Source organism: Alligator mississippiensis, chromosome 2 (genome assembly GCF_030867095.1).
Source record: "Alligator mississippiensis isolate rAllMis1 chromosome 2, rAllMis1, whole genome shotgun sequence".
Lineage (NCBI taxonomy): Eukaryota > Metazoa > Chordata > Crocodylia > Alligatoridae > Alligator > Alligator mississippiensis.
This window is the reverse complement of record NC_081825.1, coordinates 195,534,107-195,556,775: the sequence shown is the minus strand read 5'-3', so window position 1 is coordinate 195,556,775 and position 22,669 is coordinate 195,534,107. Positions and strand designations below refer to the sequence as shown.

Below are 22,669 nucleotides of genomic sequence, written 5' to 3'. Positions count from 1 at the left end.
ATGATAGCATGAGGCCAGTGTTTCCATGGAGACTGGCTAGCAGAGTGCACAGCTGCTCTGGAGCCCCACTGGGATCTTGTGGCAGTGACAGCATGGTCCAGAGCCAGGGCAGAGCTGCGATCTGCAGTCTGCATGCCCAAGGCAGGGACGTGCAGGCAGGGGATTGCGGCTCTGCCCCGGCTCCTTGCAGCGGTGACAGCGTGGGTCCAGAACTGGGACAGAGCCATGATCCACTCACTGCCTGCGTGTCCCTGCCCAGGGTTTGCAGGCTGCAGGTCGCGGCTCTGCCCTGGCTTTGGACCATGCTGTCACTGCCGCAATATCTCAGCCAGGCTCTAAAGCAGCTTTGCACCCTGCCATGGGCCCTGCCAGCAAGGGCAGCTCTAGTACACCAAAGTATTGCCTCCATTCTGAGTTAAGGAAAGTCTCTTTACTTTGAGGTCTGCAGTACAGATGCAATGCAATCTCTAGCCCTACTTTCCTATGACTTAAAATGATTAAAAGGGGAGCCTAAATTTAGGCCTTAAATCCATGCTTACTCTTCTAAGTAAGAGGCCTGGTGTTTGAAACTGCATTCAACTAGTTCTCAGTAGAGTCAACAGGAAATGCTAGAGCAAACTCTTTTCAGAATCATACTTCTCTGGTGCCTAAATTTATCTTCCATGTTCAAAAATTGTGGTTTCAGATGATTGATTGTTCTGTATTTAAATCAAGAGGCTATGTAGCTCTGCAAGTCTGTCTGCATAACAAACTGCTGACCTGGAAGGCCTGCTTGAGTGGGGAATGCAGGACAACACCTAGAGAATGCAGGCACCTAGATATTGCAGGGGTTCCACTGCTGTTACTTACTGGTTTAAAAAAAAACCAAACAAACAAAAAAACCCACAATAAATCACAGAGGCAGGCCATGCTTTACATAGCCACTGAACTTTCTGCTAGCGAGTTGCAGCTCTTCAGCAACACCAGTGGAAAAATGCATGTTATGGGCAAATCTACCTTTTCCCCCCCCACTGTTAGTAGATTCTCCAGACTTTGCTCTCCAAACAGCTAACATGTGGAGTGAGAGAAAATTGGGTGAAAAACAAAGCTTACAAAGAAAGCAGTAAAGCAGAGAGGCAAAAAAATGACATCAGAAAGAACAAACAAAGTGCATCCATTTAAAATATGGCTCACTTCACATAGGATTTCAAGCTGCAAACAATATCTACTGGACATTGCACTGCTCATGGATCCACACACTGGACATGGATTTTCAGGTAGCAGTAGAAAGCTATCTATTATTGGCAGGAGATTGTAACCCTTCCCCCACCAAATGTCTGTCATTTTTCAGCTTTGATGTTGCAAAACACTTGAAGGTTGATGGCTGAAGAGCACCCAGAGGTTTCAGATAAGATGGAATGAAGCAACTCAGAGTGTTACAGTACTAGAAGAATTTACAGTCCTGATTTATTTTCTTCACTGGCTACTGGCTTATTCTTAAATTCTTTCTGTGATCCCTGACACCTTACATAATGTGGTATTCAGATACCTTGAAGATGGCATCTTCCTGCTATACACCCCACTGCAACACAATTTCAATGACAGTACAGTAGCCAGCCATCTCAAATAATAAATTCTTCCCCAGTTCAACAGCAAATTACTTTCCCAAATCTAACAGTAAGTTCTTCTCAGGTCCAGGTCTTTGCTATGGAATTAATCACCTGCAACAAGCCACAATATTCAGAATTCAACTTTAATAAGCAAGTTATGTGCATCTTCAGTATAAATGTTCACATATTTTAATTTGGTCAGTCATTCTTAACTTCTTTATAGTTAGGAGACAAAAAAAAATATGTTTACTTACTTTAAAATCCAGGTTTGTAATTTATTATCCTTTATGGAATAGATTTCTTCCTTCTCCCTCCTCAATGCTCTTTCACAATTTGCACACCCAATATTGTTCAATTTACTGCTTTTCTACTCAACTCAGTCTGAATTCTTCCTCCCTGAGCTCAACTAGGTCACTATGTGTGTGTTGCATCCATTTAAAATATGGCTCACAATGCTACCACTCGTTGTTGCTTACATTATTACACCACACTGTCCCTTTCTAGTATTCTGAGATGGGCCATACACATTACTAAAAACAGATATAAAGGGAAAATGTAAAGGGATAAAGATATAAAGGGATATATATTGCTGATTTTTTTAAAACATCTTAATGAGTCTACCCTAATTTAAATGTTTTTATTCCTTGCTGGCAAGAACTGGAATTTGACTCTAAAATGTCAAACCACATATGCTTACTCTGTTACAGCTTTGCCAGTGTGAAGTGATTAAATTAGCAAACCAGCTGCTTAAAAGATGCAGCCTTTGATACAAGTCTCAAATTTATGTTCGTTTGGACATGTCACAGCTGCACATTAACACACTTCAGGGCTATTCATTTTCAGTAGACATGGCATGTAACATAATTCCAGTTCCTTGAAGTACCAGAAAACCTTGCTACCAAAGATCTGTAATCAAATGCTACAGGGTTTATTTATAAATTAAGACAAAAAACACACTGGCGTAGTTTTTTTTATTGTACTGTGAAAGAGTCAGTGTATAATAGAGACAAAGTATACATGACTTCCAGGACAGAGAAAATAAATGGAAATTTTACTCAATATTGATTGGGGGGGCAGGACCCCTCTATAAATTATCCACTGGAATGGATTCAGCACAAGAGCTCAGCTTCTACAATTACAGAACATGGAAGAGTATAGGATGTTCTGAATAACATACCTAAAACTTTAATTGTAAAAGAGCTGAAAAGACAAGTTTATAAACTTGTTTTCTTCTGAGACAGATTGATTTTATCTCCAAGACTTAGGGCCATTCCCTGTAAGAAAAAAAAAAGGGGGGGAAAAATCTTCATCACTGCAATAATTTCAGAAAGCTATTGTACCGGCACTGGAATATAGCAGGGATGCACAACCTCTGGCCCGTAGGCAAAATGTGGTCTATGGAGCCTTAGAATCTGACCCGCACGGATCAAGAAATTTGGCAGCATGGAAGCAGTGGCAGTTAATACTGCCACCCCACCCCGCTGCCAAAATACCAAGCCCCTAGCAGTGGGTCAGAGCTGGGCCACAACCCCTCTGCCAGATGAGAGCCAGGCTATGCTCTCTTCCCTCTGCGTGGCCAGGCTGGGGCCAGGCTGTGCCCCCGCCACTCCAACAGAGTTGAACTATGCCCTACCCCCCAGAACCAGGCCACTCCCCCTTCCTCCCACAAGGCCAAGCTATATTCCCCTCCTTTGTGCCCTACCTAGTTGGGACCAGGCCATAGCACCCTTTCCCCACATGGCTAGATCAGGCCAGGCTGACTCCCAACCCCTTCCACAAGCCCGGATGGGGACCCACACCACACACTACAGGTGCCAGATTGGGTCCATGGGCAGATCTGACCTGTAGAGGGACTGGGCACTGCCCATCTGGCCAGCCAGCCAAAATGGTTGAGCACTACTGCTATACAGTATTCATGTACAGATTGGTATATAACATTTATAAAACTAATAACATAGGTACAATATTCCATTCCATATGGAGAATGTGTAAAATTAACTTTTTGAAATTTCATTTGTATACAACGCCTACAAGAGTACACAATTTTCAAGCAGGTTGAACAGGTTAAATGTGTAGATGCTATGTTACTGAAACAATGAACCTTACAGGAAATTGCTGATTCTGTACCCCCTCCCACAAAGACAGAAGATTCAAAAACTCTAATTCCCTTGGTTTCCCATAATTTTAAAACATACTGCCAGTGCAGCAGCTATTATTGGTTATAATCCAAGTGACAATAACTGAAGTCAGAGTGTTGGAAAAACTAAATCCAGACACCAGCCTTTTCACTTCAATAAAAATCTTAGAAGGTGATTAATGTTACTATGTTAACATTATATGGGCATTTGAAGGCTCTCTTAGCACTAAAAACAAGACAGAAAATTCAGAGTTTGGCCTGCTACTCACTCTAGTGAAAGTAACCTACTCCAAGTGGGCAGACTTAACTGAATGTTGCCTTATGTTAAGAGTTCCTTTGTCAATACAATGAATTAAAACTATTTCTAAATTTTTCCAATGGCATCATGTAGATAAAACAGCTCCTTTGAACCTAAAAAGGCTAAAAAGTCTTTGTGATTGTAAAACTGTGCACCATTCTTCAATTTGTACCTTAGCATCTTCATTATTCAAAGAAAGTGTCCAGTCTAAAATTCTCTTTTACCAGGAAAGAGCTCTTTTATCAGGGATCGAAATATTTCCATAATTTTCTTGAAAACTGAAGTATTTCAGTGGATTTTTGAGTGTAGAACAAATGGATATAGAAACTTATTTCTTTGTGAAATGAAAATTTAAATAGTTGTTTCAACTAGTAATGAAATGGATTTTGAGTGTGCAGATGGATGTGTACATATAAGATATTATAGGAAAGAGCCAGTCTCAGACCACTATAGTATTATAGTAGAGTGGTTTTCAGCCTTTTTTCATTTGCAGACCCCTAAAAAACGTCAAATGGAGGTGCAGACCCCTCTGAATTTTAAGTGTGGGTATTCACATATCTTTTGGGGGCCCCTTAGAAATAGTCTGAAGACCCCTAGGGGTTCACAAACCACAGGTTGAAAGCCACTGCTATAATACACAGCCATGTGAGATAGTCACTTGTTACAGTACCAGGTTTCACTTAAATATTGAGCTGTTTTTCTCCCCTTTGTTGTCTACCCTCCCTGTAACAGCACTATATGCAAGAAAGGGAAGCTGGAAGCTTTTCATTCAGAACAGACAGTTTTAAGAACAAATTGCGTTCTCTCCCCACCCTCTATTTCCCTACTTTTGCTCAAGTGTATAAATCTAATATGAGATATTAACATGCTACAAGTTCTACAAGTGTAGAAAGGGGAAAGAAGTAGTAAGTAGAGGTGCACCGATACATCGGTCCCATATCGGATCAGCATCGATATAAGGAAAATTGACAGTATCAGCAATAGGCAGTAATGTTGTCAATAAATGCCTCATGAACGTGCGCAGCTGCAGTCGAGCACACAGGCAGCCAGGAGCACAGCCTGGCAGCGCAGAGAGCAGCTGGGTCTGGCTGGTAAATATGTTTTGAGGAAAGGGGCGTGGTAGGGCCAGCAGATACAGGCCCCAGCGGTGAGGGAGAGTGGGACTGGAGCGGAGGCAGGGGCAGGTACTGCACAGCCAGGCCAGGGTGTGGAACAGAGCTGCGAGTGGCTCAAATCAGGGGGCACGGCTCCCTCCCACTGCTGCACGTACCGCAGGAAGGCATGGGGGCATGTGCCCCCAGATTTGCACATGGGGCGAGTGTAGGCTGCCACTGTGGACTGGGGTCAAGGGCAGCTTCAGGCTCTTCGCAGAGAGTGGGCTACAGTTAATTTTGGGATGGCTGCAGCCCACCTGGTAAGCCCCTCTCAGCACTACCACTGCTTGCCCTGAGTGTAGCCTCAGCCCAACCCCCACACCAGGAAGAGCTCAGAGCTGCCCAGCTCCCAGTGGTAGCCCGCCCCCACATGCAGATCTGGGGGCACATGCCCACCTGAGGTGCACATAGCAACAGGAGCTGCGCCCCTCAATGAGGCACTCGAGGCTCCATCCCACGCACTGCCCTGGCTGTGCAGTGCTTGCCCCTGGCTCCAGCCCCACTCCCTCCCTCATTGTGGGTCCCTCAATCTGCCTTCCTACCGCACCTACCGTTGGCCCATCCCCTCCAACAGACATACCAGCTGGATGGACTCTGCTGTTCAAGCTGCCTGGCTGCATATCGGCAACAAGATCAGTATTGGCCAACATGGCTCGTTAAAAATCGGCCATTGGTATCGGCCCAAAAAAATCTCTATCGGTGTACCCCTAGAAGAAAGAAGAACAAACCCTTTAAAAAGAAACTATGATTACCTGACTTTTTGCGCGAATTCTTATGTGACCAGTGACAGGAGCATCTGGTCCAAGATGAATTGGCTTTTCAATACTGACATTTGCAAGTGCATCTTCTCCAAATATGGAACGTGCATACAGATTGGCAGCCATAAATCCACAGTAACCAGAAAGTGCCTACAAAGAGAATACAAACTCCTTATAAAGTGTTTTGATTTGCATTAAAACATAACTGAGCAAGTTTGATATTTAAAAATTAGTTTTCTATCTATATAGTGTGGCACAAATATTGTAAAATTCCTGAAACTCAGGTTCTGAGAAAATAGAATTTAACAAGAAAACTAAATAGAGATTTAAACCTGAAACAATAATTTAAGCATGAGAATATCAGCACTTTTAGGCCCTGATGTAATGGTGGAAAAAGCCTTTTAGAAAGATTAATTTTGATTGAAAAAAAAAAATCTTGTGATGAAAATTATGTTTTCATTAGGTCAATAGAGCATTAGTAATTAACAAGAGCATTACAGCAACTGACATTTTCTTAACTAACTTATTCCTTAATTAAAACAGCAACTTGGCTGAAAATGATCAAATAGGTCCATTTACATTTAGCTTTCTCTGAGCACAAATTTCAAAGCTATGAAGTGTACTCAAATCTTCAACCCTGAACACAAAAACCTATACTGGATGGAGTTCTATTAAAAAAAAGGAGACCTTGGACTACGTAAACAGTCTAAAGAATGTAAACGTCTAAAAAAGGTACCTGAAAAGAATGCAAAGGAAACAGATTAAATACAACCTGCTGTCTCACACTAGGTAATTTAGCTTGAAGGTTACTATGAAATCTACATTATTCAAATAGTGCAACCAGTGGCCAAGAATTCAAGTGGGGAGGACACGTGGGGGTGCGGAAGGGGGAAGAGAGAGAGAGGGTGGTATAAAGTTTTGGCATTCAAATACATACATATTTGCATAATATTTGTACATCCCTTTTAAGAAGAATTTCTAAGCAAATATCAGGTATTTATACCCAAAAGCTTGCAAACAATTTTTCCAACTATTTGAGTTGGTCTAATAAAAGATATCAGATTTACTCAAATAACCTTGTCTGCCTATGTCCTTAGACCAACACAGCTACAACCTATACTCCTGTAAGCAAATATCTCACCTTCTCTGGAGTAAGGCATTTCATGTTGGTTGACTTCAGTATGTGCTGCAAATATTCATTTAGATCAACAATGTTTGTATTAACTGTAACCTTCAGGAAAGAAAAAGAAAGAAAAATGTCATCAGAATTTATTTTAAGATTATACTGAGTTGCACATTTGGTGTGCAATCCACAGGAATCAATGGCTTACACTCTTCAGGCCTGAAAGAAGCCAAAGAACTCTAAGCAACATACACAGAAAAATAGGCAAGAGACCTGTTGCATTTTATTCTATCACCTTCTAGTCATTATGTACAGCAGCAGCAGCACCTGAAGCTCTTGACCATGCTCTGGACTGGAGATAGGGTTCTACATGTTCCTTACACACAAAAAAACAACATTTAGCTTCATTAGGCTCACAAAACAAGTGAAAGGATACTGACAGGAGAATGAGTCTTTCAAAACCAATGTTCTATACATTTTACTGCTGAAGATTTTCCTTTTACAAATGAAACCAGCTATTCAAGCAAGAATAAGAAATCACTTTCTTTTGTAAGGTCTAGAAGACTATAATAGTCCATCTGCTTACATTAAGGGCAAGCTACCTACAAAACTAAAAGGGGGAAAATCTTTGAAAACTTTAAGTATATAGGAAGTTGCAATGTGTTATAGAAATACCCAGAACAGGTTTTTTTTCCTTCCCCCAGAAGCCTCACAAGTTGAGAAAATTGTTGAGATAAAGTATTAGCTTGTATCTAGTACCAGTGGGGATGAGATTAGCATGCTAAAAGAACTAACTTTGTTTTCCCATTCAAATTCTGCCCACATCTGTCGGAACTCCGCATCAGTACAAGAAGCTGGTTGGATGTAATCCATGATGTCAATGTGAATATCACTGAGGACGACACAGTTTCTGTCACTGGCTGCTCCAGATACATCATAAACTGCAAATAGGAAACACAACCCATACATGTTAAACACGAATTCTGAGTGGCTACAGAATTCACAATACAAAAGAGCGAGTTCTTTTGCCACTCATCAGTGTAACCAAGACCTTAAGTATGAGTCTTTGTTTTTCTCCAGAGGCTGAAACACAGAGTTGGTGCTGTTTCAAATCTCTGAACTAAGGCTGTAAAGTCCTTTGTCTTGGGTTAGTGAGGGCCAACTTTCTGGGCAAGCATACAACAAATTAGCTTCGCACCTTCCCTAATGTGCCACCCCAATCCCTTTCCCCTGCCCAACAGGCTGCCTACCTTCCATTCCCTGCTTGATCTGCTGCATGCCCTGTGCTCCCTGCCTGATCTACTGCTCTGCTTTCTGCTCCCTGCCATATCTGCTAGGCCGGTGCAAATAGGGAAGTATTCAATTTGGATTCGGCCAATTCAGAGGACAGCGATTTGATTCAGATCACTGTCCCGAATCAATCTGGCCAAATCAGCTTTGGAGGATTCGGCAATTCGGACTGGCTGGGAAGAGGCAGGCACAGCTGGGCAGCTTCTCTGGCTTTGCCTGCCTCTCCCCAGGCAGGGTGAGCCACAGGAGAAGCCTCTATGGCTGCCCTGCCTAACCCCAGCACTTAAAAGCCTCATACTCGCTGGCTGTAGGAGTAGTGATTGGGGCCTCTGGGTGCTTGTGGCAGAGCCCCCCTGTACAGCACAGGGTAGTGGGAATCACCCACCCCCATCTGGCACCCACACAGGTGCAGCATGGCTCAGCAGGGAGCCACACACTGCCTGGGAGCTGGGGCTGAGTGCTGCTGGGCTCTGGCTGACGTGTGGTGCTGCCCCAGCTCGCAGACAGCACGCAGCACCCACACCATGGGGCAGCTGCTGTGTGGGTGCCAAGCAGGGGTGGGGGGTGATCCCCACTGCGTGGGGGGGGGCTCTGCCATGAGTGCTCAGAGGCCCCAATCAGCACTCCTGCAGCCAGTGAGTGCGGGCCTTCTTTATTTTTTAAAGTGCCTGGAGGCTGGGCTGGGTGGGGGATGGTGCAGGGCAGGGCAGCCATGGGGTCTTCTCCCGCAGCCTCCCCCAGCTGTCTGCCTCTGCCCCTCAGGGGGAGCCATGGGGGCTATGCCCTGCTGCCGCTTGCCCAGCCAGCACAGGGTGGGGGAGCAATACAGGCATGGCTCGCTCTGGGCAGTAGTAGTGCATAGCCCCTGCTCCTTGTACTGCCACGTCCACATTAAGCTGCAGCACAGCAGAGCCTCCGCTCCCAGCTGGCATGGAAAGTGTGGGATGCAGGCGCAGCTGCACTAGGAGCAGGTGCTATACCCTGCTTCCACTTGCCCTCCTCAGCCCGGAGAAAGCTGCACCCACATCCTGCCCCCACTGCCCTGGCTGGGCAAGCGGCAGCAAGACAGAGCCCCCGCTCCCAAACCTGCTGTGCCTGCATTCCATGCCCTCCTCCCCCGAGTCCCATGCTCCCACCCCAGCTGGGCAGCTTGTCCCAGCCCCAGCCCCAATCCCTCCCTCCCCCACGCCACTTTCCTCCCCCCTCCCACTACCTTCACAGACTTACCAGCTAGAGGCAGCTGTCAGCTGCCTGTTTAGTCTATGTCCAAATCTCCGAAATCGGCTGAATCCTTTTGCAAATCGACTCGGATGCTTCAAATCAATTCAGAGCTTTTACTTAGTCTCCCGATTCAATATGGATTCAGAGATTCGGTCCCCGAATCAGGTCGAATCTCCTCCAAATTGAATCGGCCACCAAAGCTTTGCACAGCCCTAACATCTGCCACCAGGCTGCCTATAACCACTGTACTGCCTATTCCTCTCCTGGCTACCCCCCCCCCCCCCCCCAATCCATGACACTTGTGGCACATGTGCTGCTGGTTGACCACCTCTGGTTTAGGCTATGTAGAAGCTCAAGATTTTAAATCCAGAAGTTGATTCAATCCTCATTCTGACCCCTTTATTATGGGAGTGTGTTACACCAGCGTTTTTCCCCCTTCAAAATTAGAAGTAGCATTACATTTGAAAAACAAAAATAAAACAATGTTTTTAAATTCAGCTATAAATATTCGCATATTGTACAACATTTCATTTATCTTGTAGCATGAAAGGTTCTTTAAGTAGCTCTATTTCCCTAAAAGATTAAAATACTAAACTTTTAATGAATATGCACGTGCAATTTTTTTACTTACCGATATTACCAAAAATTATTCCATTTTCTGTTGAAGCTACTTTGACATTGGCCTTAATGTTAGCAAAATCATGAGGAGCAAGTGTCAAAGGAGATGGTTTTTCCACAAGCTTTAAGTCACCTTTTCAAAAAAGAAAGGAAAAAAGGGTTACAGGCATTCAAGGGACAAAATTCAATTAAAATTTCAAGACACAAAACTTTAAAATTTCCAGTCAAAATTCTGAAGTGTAGCCAAATTGCCTCGAAATCCATGAATTTCATTGGTTTAACATGTTTTATATTTGTTAGCTGAAGCAAAGGAAGTTTACATGTTCCAACAAAAAGTTAAAACTGTTAATTGACTTGATCAAAGCCTAGTGAAAACAAACAAAGTCTCAACTGACTTCAGTAGGTTTTAGATTAATCCCAGATAGTTTCATATTAACTTACAATCAAAGCAGGAAACAGTTAATCCTGCCACTTAACTCCACCATAACCATAGCATAAAGCTCAAGCAGCCTCAGAAAAATTACGAAGTTCAATGTTCAGTACCACGTATGTTAAGCTGCCCAGACAGGTCAGAGTATCAGCTTCACTTTGAAAACTATTGCTTTAGAAAATTAAAAATCATTCTTTTAGGTTAGTCAAATGACAAGCAATTTCCTTTATTCTATCAGGGTGCTTTTTCCATTAGTGAAGTTTAAGATATTGAGAATATATCCTTAACAATGTAGTTACAAACAGCTAATTGTACTTAAACAAGCCAAAATGAACAAATGAGCTCCCCCAAAAACCCTGACCTGAAACAAACAAAAAGCCCACACCATTATCTGACCAGATCCTCAAAGATCACTAAAATATTCTGAATGTTTTATATACTACTAATACAGTCCATTGTATGAAACTAGAAAAAAAAGACATGGATATAAACTCCTACCAAGCAACCTTTATATTAAATTCAGGTAACATGTCATCCTTATTCCTTCCCCTATGCCCATTTTACCCTGAATTTGGTGCTTCTGAAAGTGATAGGACCAGCTAGGGTTTTCCATACAAAGCTGTATAATGAAAACATCATGCAGCAGCAGCACCATAAAACTTTCCTTCTTACTTTGCAAACTTGTTTCAGCCCCGACTGCATAAGCAGATAAGGCAGTCTGGCTGGAAGTTAGTTACAGCTTTCCAATTCTCTATCCCAGACACAGGGTAAAGCAGCCTCAAGGATACTCCAAAATACATGCCCTAAGTGAATGCATTTCAATCAAGCAAAACCAAAGCACAGCATACTCTGGTCATTCCTCCTACCAAAATTAAAGTACAATTCTCATGCCTGGGAACTGGAATTGGGGAGCAGGAGCCAGGTGAGCTAATGCAAAGGGGCTGATCAGACTGGAGAAACTGTAGAGTGTTGGGGGAAAATAGGCAACAAAACGTTAAGCAATTTTGCTAGCTTACATGCGAATGATGTTATTTTGTTAACATTTCATTTAAGAGCATGTGATTATATTGTCAAGTGCCAAATGAAAGTTTGTTAGCTCTATGAAAACTTCATTATTAAAAAGGCAATTTAAAACACCCTTTTAGGATGATGGCAGGGCAGACCTGATAAGCATTTGTTTATATATTTATCATTTGAAATATAATTTCTTGAACCTCAACAATGCCCACTGCCTAATTCCAGGCCTACGTTAAATATACAACAATGAATACTCTGGTTTTACTGAAATATTTCTTACCTAGTGTGGCTAGTTCTAATGTACAGTTCTGCAAAGTATCACTGGTCTGGTTCACTACAAGCACATCCAGTACAATATCATACTGGTTGACATGAACATATGCTTCTGCATAGACAGGATCTGAGAAACCTGTCAACTGAGTAACCTGTCAGAAAAAGACGGTAATTTAATAGATGATTGTATCAATTCTGTACATGACACACACAAGAGAGTTGCACATTATTAGTTTACTTGCTTTGACATAGGAAAGTGTATTTGCATTTAAAATTCTAGTCAACTGACGCCCCTGTAAAGATATCCCACTCATCAGAAGCACGCTCAAAAAATTGATTAATGGTATATAAAAATACATCCAACTGAACAGCAATGAAATATTCATATTAAAAGTGTTTTCTGGGTATGCAACAGCATACCTGTAAATATGAGTATATACAATATCTAACCACAGTAGCTACCCATTACATAAATATGCATGCCAAATTGCCAAGTTATAAATTCTGCTCTTAACCAGATGCCTTTTCAAAATTGTTCAGAGTTATATGTAAAAAAGCTCAAATTAGGTCACCCCTTTACAGTTTTATGCTACCTGTTTCTGCATATGCATTAGTTATAAAATTGTTAAAAATCAGTTAAAGTTCAGAATAGAAAGCAAAAATTCAAAACACTTAACTTCTAATAATCTGACAGTTTTCAAAAAGCAAAAGCATTACAAAACCAAGAAATACTAAACTAGGATTAAACTGGGGAAAAAAAAAAAAAAAACACTCCCTACAGAAAAAATAAAAACAAACACATCCAAATTTTATCTTGGATTTTTATTTAATGTTTATACTCCTTGCAGTGAGTGGCAAACTAAGGGTAGTTACTTCTCTCAACTCTTCTACGTCGGTTGTGGAAAGTAGCCAAAGAAGAAACAGTGGAGCAGGGGAACAGTGTATGAGCTGTACATTTCTGAATATCTGGTGAGCTCTCCACCTATCAGGCCTCGTTTCCCTTCTCTATATTCCACCACCTGAATATTCTCCAATCTCCCCCTCTAGTCGCCACCACCTTTTCCTATTAGCACAAGACCGCAAGACTATCACAAAGCACAGAGAGAAGGGGTATCCAATTGAACAGTAAAAGTAAAAAGGCTTTTCAGCTGCCACTGAAGTCCAGTAAGGCTCCCTAGCACCCCACAAAATCCCAAATTTATGCCTGTAATACCTGATCTTTTGGGTAAGTAATAAAAATTAGAGGAATAAAATACAAAGCTACACGTTACCTTATTTAGTTTGGAGGCCAAGGGATCAGCAGCTTCTTTTCTTTGTGTATTCCCCATTGCTGCTAGAAGGCTCAGCTGAAACTGGTCTTCCTTTGAGTTCATTTCATTTTTAGCTGTAAGCTGCATGAAGGAAATAGGGTCGTCTGGCTGAACCATCACATTCCTCTTCTCTGACTCTTTCTGTAGAAAGAAAGCAAGATACCTTACCTCATAAGGTATAGCAAAGTACAGAAAGCTTCATGCAGCTCCTGAGGTGTCCTTAGACATGGACTATATTCAAAATTCAAGTACGCAAGAAGGTATGATTACATACTGATATTAATAACATCTTACCTTCTGAGAAAGTTTCTCTTCTTCTAGTTTAGCTGAAAGCATGTGAGAAAGTGACTGCCTACATTCCTTGTTGAAAATATCATTCATTAGAGGAGAACATTCTGATAAAACCTTGAGACACAGGGAAATACGGTCCACATCATCATCCGTAATTGGCTTCTTTGGAAGGGAGGATTTTCCCAAATGAAGAATAGTGGCCATGAGCAACATAGCCTCAGCCACAAAAGACTAAAGAAAAGGAAGAGGTGATTAAAATCTGACTGTCCTTCAAATTACAGAAGTGTTTATGTTAGTCTTGCAACTGAACTAAAAAGTTAATCAAATTAACATTTCGTTACATTATTCCAGACTTGTTGGTAACAAGTCTAACAATTTGATTTAGGGACCTTCCAGTCACCTCGACTGGTTAAGTAATGAGAAAACCAGAATGATTATCGTTCTGTGCCAACAATTCATTTCAGGATCTCTCTCAGTTAGACTCTGTAAAAACATCCATAGGAAATAAAACTTACATTTTGTTTCTTCTTTTCTTGAAGAAGAGAAACATAACGTAAAGCAATCTTAGTCAAAGTTGTGGCAAGAGACGCAGCAACAAAGAAATCCCCATCCAGCAAAAATCCTCGTAATGGAGGTCTGCAAAGGTAATAGCCACAAGAGGTTGGTTAGTTGGGAAGACACTGCCTCTTATCTACATATTTTGGCATTTTCACTTCAACTCTCATATTGCTTAACCAATGTAGAGGGCTTTAAAAATCCCAGAAGCTAAAGGAAAGAATTCTTTTTTCCTATTAAAAACCATTTTGAATACATAAAGACATATTTACAAGCCAATCACCCAATTTTCACATTGAAAGTGGCAAGGAAGGGGAGAATACAAAAGATATTCATCTGCACTTCTATAAAATGCTATCCACGGATTTCACAGCTGTATAAGAATACTGAATAATTACATTTCCAAATAACCCATTGTGAGGTAGAGGAGTATAGCAGTTATGTTCTTCTACCGGAGAGATGGAATAAAGCACAATGTTCTCGTGCACTGCCAAACATTAAGTAACTGGGAATTTTGGCCAAGAAAACATAGTTAACAATGTAATTTGATAAATGCCACCGATTTGTTAGAGTTCCCAAGTGACTGGATACTCGATATCAAGTACCAATGGATGATAACAAAAGGAAGCAAGGGAAGGGACAAGAGAGAAGGATGAAAGAACAAAATGATTGGAGGAGTATGAGAAAAAAGAGAAAAAATAATGGAAGAGAATGAGACACAGAAAGAAAACATAAAAAGTACATGTGGAGGGTGGGGGAAGAGGAGTATTTCCTTTCCTATACTCCAACTAAGATTTAGTTTATGCTACAGCCTAAACAAACTTTTCCAGGAACCACCCCTGCCCCCCTGCAAATATAGTAACTTCTATATTTTTCTGTTACATTTAGACCAAGTTTCAATAATGCAAGTCAACCCAATACTGAGGTAGCAGACAATTTTCCCTTTGGAAACTGGCATAAATAAAAGTAGGTAGAAGTGGGCAATAAAGCAAATGTAATGTGATTTAAAACACAAAAAAACCCTTTCCTTAGAAAGTCCTATTTAGTAGGGAAAAAGCTTCAGAGGTCCTTTTATAGGCATAACAATTCTTGAAAAAATGTTAGTCTCACTTTCTAGAAAACCTAGTGTCCTAGCCATTGGTAGTGAAATATAAAATGCTTAGCTACCTGTCTTCTTCCTTTTTGGCAGGTCGGGAACTACTGAGGGCGCTCTGTGTAGCATAGGTGCCCATCTCTGTCACCAGTTTCTGGACTGGACCCACCGTTACTTCCTCTTCAGGTTTCAGTTCACCAGCTTCTTTCCTTATTTCAGATTCTACAATTGGGATCTGACAGTAAGTGGTAAATGAATATACTACGTAGACAAAATATAATGAAGAGTATGAAAACAGAGACTCCTCCTCTTGCAGGAAGGCGGCTTGTTTTTATTGAAATATGGCTGCATTTACGAATTTTTAAGGATGAAAGGGTCAATTACAGTGTAATAAGTTTTTTGGTTTTATTTTGTCCGTCTTAAATGCATTTTTAATCTTACTTTACATTAAAACATTAAATTACATCCAAAAATGCAGAAACAAAAGCAGAGAAGAAGCATTGACAGAAAATACAGACATACCTCTCCCAGTGATCTGCGGACTTCTGTCATCACACTTTGAATATCTTCCTTTGTGCTGCAATATTCTCCTAAAATCCACAGCGCTCCCCGGTAAATCCTAGAATAAGAAAACAAATTCAGCTACATTTCATTCACTACTGAAAATGGCACCGGGGTAATTATTGTCCCTTGTGCCCTAACAGACATTGAGGAAATACCAGATACACCAACCTTAAGAGGCTACGCTGTGGTTTTAAGTAGGTTAACAAACTAAAGAACGCAACACGACTGATCAAGAACAACCAACCTCTTTTTGGTAGTGCTCATCTAGTTCATTTTGTTATAATTGGAATATATAAATTAAAAGAACTGGTGTTTTCTGTTAAGGATATATTATTCCTGGCTACACTTGAAGTTCAGTTCCAATACTTTCTAAATATTACCAGGAATTGTCTTTTTACAATAAAGTCAGTTGTAACATTTCTAATAAACCATTAATGTTAAAATGGGGCCAAATTTTAAACTTGCCAGCAGATCAGTCAGAAAATCTACGTATCAAGATAGATTACAAATCAAAACAGGATGAATACAAAGCAGCAAACCCCATTTTTCGCTTGGTCCATTTTTGCCCCATCACCTTAATTTCAGAGGTTCCAATTTGATCTGAACTGTAGGAAATCTACAATTAAGTGATGGCTACTGCGAGGACAATAAAAAGGATGGTCTACTACAGGAAACTGATTTCTTTTGCTATTGGTGAACCTCTGCTGGTGTAATGCAAAGCTTACAGGAATTCTGAAAGTCACTATGGCATTACAGGCATTAGTAGACTATGAAATAAGTACAGAGTTTAGAATCCTGTTTGAGCAAGTTCCCTCATGACACACAATAAGTAATTTCTAGTTTCCTTTAAACATATTTAAGTGGATTAAAATTCTGTTATTGGGATCCCCTGGCAGCCATACTTTACTTTAATGGACACATCACTTTAGATTTACTCTACATTAGCAATGCTGCCTTCTAGCAAATGCAAAGTGAATACAATTAACAATTAAATTATAAGGATAAGATTAAAATGACCATTCTTTATTCAATGCAAGTATCATACTTGATGATTTTTTTCATATAAATTTGGAAGGGACCTCCTCCTAAACATAAATGGATCTCCTACCGAAAATATATTTAAATATAAAGAGAGGCTTATAGTACTTCACTAAAATTATTCACTTTCTTTTCTAATGCCTGCTTTCAGATATCTAAATAGAACAATTGTGTATAATTTGAAGCTAATGTGGATTACATTTCTTAAAAGTATTTTAAACTTACTTGACAGATTTAATGGCATGAAAGACTTCCAGCATCTTTTCAACAATAAGAGGCCGCAGATTATCAAACCGCTGAATTGCTTCACGAACAAACTCCAAGACATCAGCAGCTGCAGCTTCATTAGTATCACTCAGGAACTCCATCAACTAGGACAAAAAAGTGAACATAAGCACAAACAGAAGGAGTTCCACAATTTGAAAAAAAATGTCTAAAGCTTTGCACAAGATAGTACAGTACCAACCAACAAAAGAGCAACTGATGGAAGAAGGGCAAGAATCATAAAGCAAATTTGTATGTATTTTGTATTATAGTTCAAACTGATTGAAGACTGAAATGCTAATGCTTTCTCTGCTAATTCAGAACAATAAGATTATCTATGCATTTTTTTAATATTCACCTACTAGATATCGAAGCAAAATTCAAACAATGTTACTTTAAATACAAACAAGCGTATGGTCTAAAAATATAAGCATAATCATTACCACCGATTTACAGGGGTTTTTGAGCACGCATTTTTCTAGTTTGCGCTCTCCAGGAGGAAAAACGCACACACACAAAAATAAAAACTGTAGAAAAGTAATCAGAAATTAAAAGGCACCTTAAAGTTTGTTAGGATAGACTGTGACAGCCTTTTACCAACTGTGGGCCAAATTAATATAGCTCAACCCTAGGATGGGCTGCCACTTTTGACCCCGCTGCTGCCACTTCCCTTGTGAGCAAATCCCACTGCCACCATGTGCTAAACATGCTCTTCGCTACTGAAAGCCGCTACAGGGCAGATGGAATCTTTACGGGCCAGATCTGGCTCACAGGCCATAGGTTACTACCCTTATTTTTAAAGGGAGTCTTTACATTCAAGTGAAGAACTCTGCCCCAGTTATTCTCCTGAGTGGGCAGCAAGGATTTTTGAACATATAAAATACATTTCTGTAAACATAATTAAATATTATATACCACAGGAATAACATTTGCAGCCATATCTGGAAACCGAACGCTACAGGAATGCAATGTCCGAACAAGCAGCTGCCTGTATTTGTCAGTATCTTCATGTTCTGTCACATTGTTTGTTTTGATCACTTCTTTCTTCAGAACAATCACCAGCTGTAAGATAGAGCCAGTGAGTTTCAATGAATCCATATGCTTCGCTGACAAAAAACACAGGAATTAAAGCACTAAAAACAAATTTTACCTCTTCTACATTTCTGGATGACACAAGATCCAGGGCTAACTGAAGGGTTTTTTTACGCACTTCTAAGTCTGGTGTACTCAGCACTCTCAGTATGTCCATAACCAGGTCCTGAAATGAATAGATATACGTTTACTTTGATTAAATACACACACACTTTAAGATTTTTTTTAAAAAGTACTAAGTCACCAAACAGCACTGCCTCCCCCTTCACCCCTCTGCAATCTGCCATGTGCCACACACAGAGGCTGCCTGTGCCACAGTTGGTCACACCTGCCCTACAGTGCCATCCGGCCCTGCCTTCCATCTGACTTCACACTAACACAGCTAACTTCCTTTCTATTCATGGATAAAACTAAATAGTGCCTTTCCTGCAGGCTGTATCACTCAAGTTTTCAAACAAATCAGCATTTATTACTGTTAGTTCTCAAGTGGTTAAACAGAACTAGTAGATCTAAACATGAAATGCTGCTAAGCTGCCTTCTATAAATGCATGAGAAAAGGTTTTCAAAAGCATTGTTCTTTTTTTTTTTATATATAAAAAAAAAAGTAAAACAAAACCAAAAATAGGCTTTCCAAAGGGAAAACATGCAATCTGCTTACTTGTAACACTCGTTCATGAGCAGGATGCTCCTTCAGTTCAACCAAACGGTCCAAGACAATAAGCTTCACATTGTTATCACTTTCTTTAATAATCAAATCAATATAGCATTGAGCTGCTGCCTATAAAAGAATGGAAGCAATATTTCAAAAAAGAACTCTCTATATTAAAAGAGAACACCAATTCCTGTGGGAAAGCCTGTCAAGAAATGCATTAAAAATATGAGCATTTGTTTTAAATAACCTGTAAAAAAAAGCTGCTGAATACTTGTTTATGACTTAATTGCTTAAATTGCCTTATCCATTAAGGTCTCATCTAATTTATACATTACCAATAGCCTTTTGCATCTTCTAAAATGCAGTTTTAGCTACTGAGTAAAGAGGCTGATCAAAAATATCCATTTTTACTTTTTAGTATAGCACCAAGTTCCAGAGGCAATGGTGAGACAGAACGTTCAAATAAATTGCATCTGTTCTTCCAGCTCAGAAAAGTCATCTCACCAGCACTGTTTGTATTCATGCTAAAAATGTCCCAGGCTAGAAACAGGGTCTGGTTCTAAGGTTCAAACAAAACATAAGCAACAGTACAGTGGTGAGGAAGCAAATCAACTTTTCAGAGTATACTTTTCTTATGTTAATAAAAAATGCATTAAAATTCATATGGCTATGAGTATGAAGGCCTGATCTAAAAAACTCTGAACAGAAGAACTGCCATTCATGCTTTGGGTTAAACTTTATATGTACACCACGGATAATTAAACTAAACCAAAAAACAAAATTTTAGCATACCTAAATACGGTTTTAAATTTCACAACTTCTAACTACAGTATTGGATATGGCCAAATAACCACACTGGAGTAAAGAAAATTAAAAAAAAATAAAAATGAATACTCCATTTGATTTTGAAACTACCATTTCAAGTACTTGTAACCTGTTTCTACAACCCTGAATTTTATTGAATAAGCTTGTGTGAGAGTTTAGTGTCTACATCATGTCAGATCAACAACCCTGGGTACTACAATTGTCTGTTCATTGATAAGAGACAAATAAGAGCCAGCACTAATATACAACTGCATTAACTTTTTTTCCCCACTATATTATTCAAACCTTCCATGCTGAATTAAAATACACTTTCATCCTGTTTCTAAAAGAATACAGGATCATAAGGAAGTCAGGCTGGAAGGGACCTCACAAGGTCATCTAGTCCAGCCCCATGGTCAAGACAGAATCATTTCTGAAGAAGCCATCCCAGCTAAGGGCCTGTCCAACTTACTCTTGAAATTTTCTAGGGATGGAGATTCCACAACTTATCTAGGTAGCTTGTTCCAATACTTGACTGCCCTCATAGTCAGAAAGTTTCTCTTAATCTCCAACCCAAATTCCCTCTGCTGCAGCTTAAGGTTATTGCTCCTGTCCTGTCCCATACAGCCGCAGAGAAAAGCCCACCTTCATTCTCTCTATAATCACTAAGCCTGTGAGAAGCAGCTAGCATTCGCTTCGGATTCGGCCAATTTGGGGGACAGTGATTTGATTTGGTGATTCAAATCACTGTCCCGAATCGATTCAGCTGAATCTGATTTGGAGACTCGGCTGCTGTCAAATCTCTGAACTGAACAGGCCCCAACCCCGCCTGCTCTCCCAGGCCCATCAATGGCAGCCCTGCCTGGCCCCAGCACTTAAAAAAAAAATAAAAATAAAGCCCTGCACTCACTGACTCCTGCCAGGCAGGGCTGGGGGCAATCCCCATTGTCCTCTATTGCCCTGTGCTGCACGGGGGGGCTCTGCCACGGGGCCCCAGAAGTCCCGACAGCTGCTGCAGCATCTGGGGAGTGCAAGGGGTTTGTTTGTTTTTTTAAGAATAAACTGCCAGGACACTGGGCCTGGGCTGGGCAGCCGTGGGGGAAGAGGGGCACGGCAGCAGCTGGGAGTGCAGGCGGGGGTTGGGGTCCCCCCCATGGTCCCCTTCCCCCAACCCCCTCCCCACCCCCTGCTTACTTGTCCAGCTCCCTGTGGTGGTGAGTGGGAACTGCCCGAATCAGCAAATCGAATCAGAGGCTTTGAATCAATTCAGACTTTTTCATTGGTGTCCCAATTCAATTTGGATTTGGAGATTTGGCCTCTGAATCAGGCCAAATCTCCTCCGAATCAAATCAGCAACTGAAAATTTGCACGGCCCTAATAATCACCCTTCGAGTATTTGAAGACTGTCATCAAATCCCACCCCCAGTCTTCTCTTCTCCAGAATTTATCTTCTAAATAAACCTAGCTCTTACAGCCTTTCATCATGTTAGCTTCCTAGGCCCCAAATCATTTCTGTTGCTCTGAGCTGAACTCTCTCCAATTTGTCCATATCCTTCTTGAAATGCAGGGCCCCAAAACGGACACAGTATGCCAGGTAAAGTTTCACCAGTGCCTAACAGAGCGGGAAAACTCTTACTGGTAAGAGTGAAAATGGCTTCGTTTTTGACTATTGAGGTATTTTGATGCCCTGTTAAAACGCACCAGAAAGAATGCAAATTAGCAGCAACCATTGCATACTATTCTTGTATATGTCCACCAGCAACTGGATGGGCAACACCATTTGTTTTCTACGTACCAAAAAAACAGTAAGGAGTCCTAACGTGCATTTCTGTTGACCAGTGCAAAAGGAGGGGTTGAAAAGAAAGCTGCACCCTGTCTAGCACGAACCAGTTAATGACAAAGAACTTTAACCTTTTAGGCACTATAGATTCAAAATTTTCAGATTATATTACAAACCAATACTGTCAATGTAACATGCAGAAGGCTTATTAAAATGTTCAGTGGTATCATAATTCACTTCAATACCTTGATTGCTGTAGGTGCACTGGAAAGTGTAACCAACGTGCCTGCTGCTTCATATTTTACTGCAGGACTAGATGACTGCAGTAAATTATAGATACAGCGAATAAATCGAGCTCTTTCTGATGGATTAGCATGACAGACCTGAAGGAGAAAGTCAAGAGATGAAAAGCATATTAAAATAAAGTGAAAGGCTGTACCCCAATAGCCAACATCAGCCCATTTCAGATGCCAGAGAAAAACCCGGCCGATCTAGTTTAAGGATAAAAGAGCTCATCCCAGGCAAACTGGGCAATACAAAATTAGACAGTATTCAATTTCAAATTTTAAAAGTCTGTATATCCTATTGAGATGGTGCACTCAATATGTAAAAGAGTTAGAATATCACAAGCCAGAACATTTACCAGCAGTCCAGGATACAGCAAGATGCTGTATAATTTTGTTGCCTTATCAACACCACAATTAATCCATTGTTTTTAAGAGAAATTATCTCCAATTCTAGTCACAAATGAGTCATTTCCAACAGGGGCTAATCGGCCACTTAAGATACGAATTCCAGTTATGAACCATCTTACTATACCAACCTTTTAAAATGCAGTTATCAATTTTGTGTAAGAATGCACTATTTCCTTTCCCCTTTACCTTGTAAATTAGTTCAACAATAACCAACTGAAGAATGTCACCAAATGTCTGGACTTGGTCAATGCAAGTACTTAAATAATCCAAAGCTCGATCCTACAAAAATAATAATAAAAAGCTTCTCAGAGCAAAGGAATCTGACAAAAATAATAAACATAAATTTTAAAATCATCATTCTACAGCTAACAAAAAGCATTAATTCAGTCTCTCTCCTTAATTCAGCCTGCAGTTTTCAAATAGCCTACAAGACAAATATAAATATATAAATACATGTTTAGAACAAATTTATCCATTTAGTCCATAAAGACCATTGATTTTACCCAATTCTTTCCTCATTTTTGTCACTGTTAAGACAAAAGAATGAAGTGAATACATGCATGCACTGAAACATTACTGCTACATAACAAGCATTCCAGTTTTTGAACAAATGAGACAGAGAA

The 22,669-nt window shown here is 40.5% G+C and overlaps 1 protein-coding gene across 1 annotated transcript in view; it reads right to left on the bottom strand.

The window, feature by feature from the left end:
- Nucleotides 1–2,543: 2,543 nt before the first annotated feature.
- Nucleotides 2,544–22,669, bottom strand: part of COPB1 (COPI coat complex subunit beta 1) — a 29,561-nt gene continuing 9,435 nt past the window's right edge. Inside the window, exons 6-22 of the mRNA XM_006270584.4 lie at nucleotides 22,233–22,325; nucleotides 21,597–21,734; nucleotides 18,774–18,893; nucleotides 18,174–18,281; nucleotides 17,939–18,085; nucleotides 16,985–17,130; nucleotides 15,680–15,776; nucleotides 15,232–15,392; nucleotides 14,025–14,145; nucleotides 13,513–13,740; nucleotides 13,180–13,359; nucleotides 11,916–12,060; nucleotides 10,202–10,321; nucleotides 7,855–8,000; nucleotides 7,078–7,167; nucleotides 5,931–6,086; nucleotides 2,544–2,863 (exon numbers count right to left, since the gene is read on the bottom strand). Of these exons, the coding sequence (XP_006270646.2) occupies nucleotides 2,804–2,863; nucleotides 5,931–6,086; nucleotides 7,078–7,167; nucleotides 7,855–8,000; nucleotides 10,202–10,321; nucleotides 11,916–12,060; nucleotides 13,180–13,359; nucleotides 13,513–13,740; nucleotides 14,025–14,145; nucleotides 15,232–15,392; nucleotides 15,680–15,776; nucleotides 16,985–17,130; nucleotides 17,939–18,085; nucleotides 18,174–18,281; nucleotides 18,774–18,893; nucleotides 21,597–21,734; nucleotides 22,233–22,325 (2,256 nt within the window). The 3' untranslated portion in view covers nucleotides 2,544–2,803. The remainder of the gene's footprint in view (nucleotides 2,864–5,930; nucleotides 6,087–7,077; nucleotides 7,168–7,854; nucleotides 8,001–10,201; nucleotides 10,322–11,915; nucleotides 12,061–13,179; nucleotides 13,360–13,512; nucleotides 13,741–14,024; nucleotides 14,146–15,231; nucleotides 15,393–15,679; nucleotides 15,777–16,984; nucleotides 17,131–17,938; nucleotides 18,086–18,173; nucleotides 18,282–18,773; nucleotides 18,894–21,596; nucleotides 21,735–22,232; nucleotides 22,326–22,669) is intronic.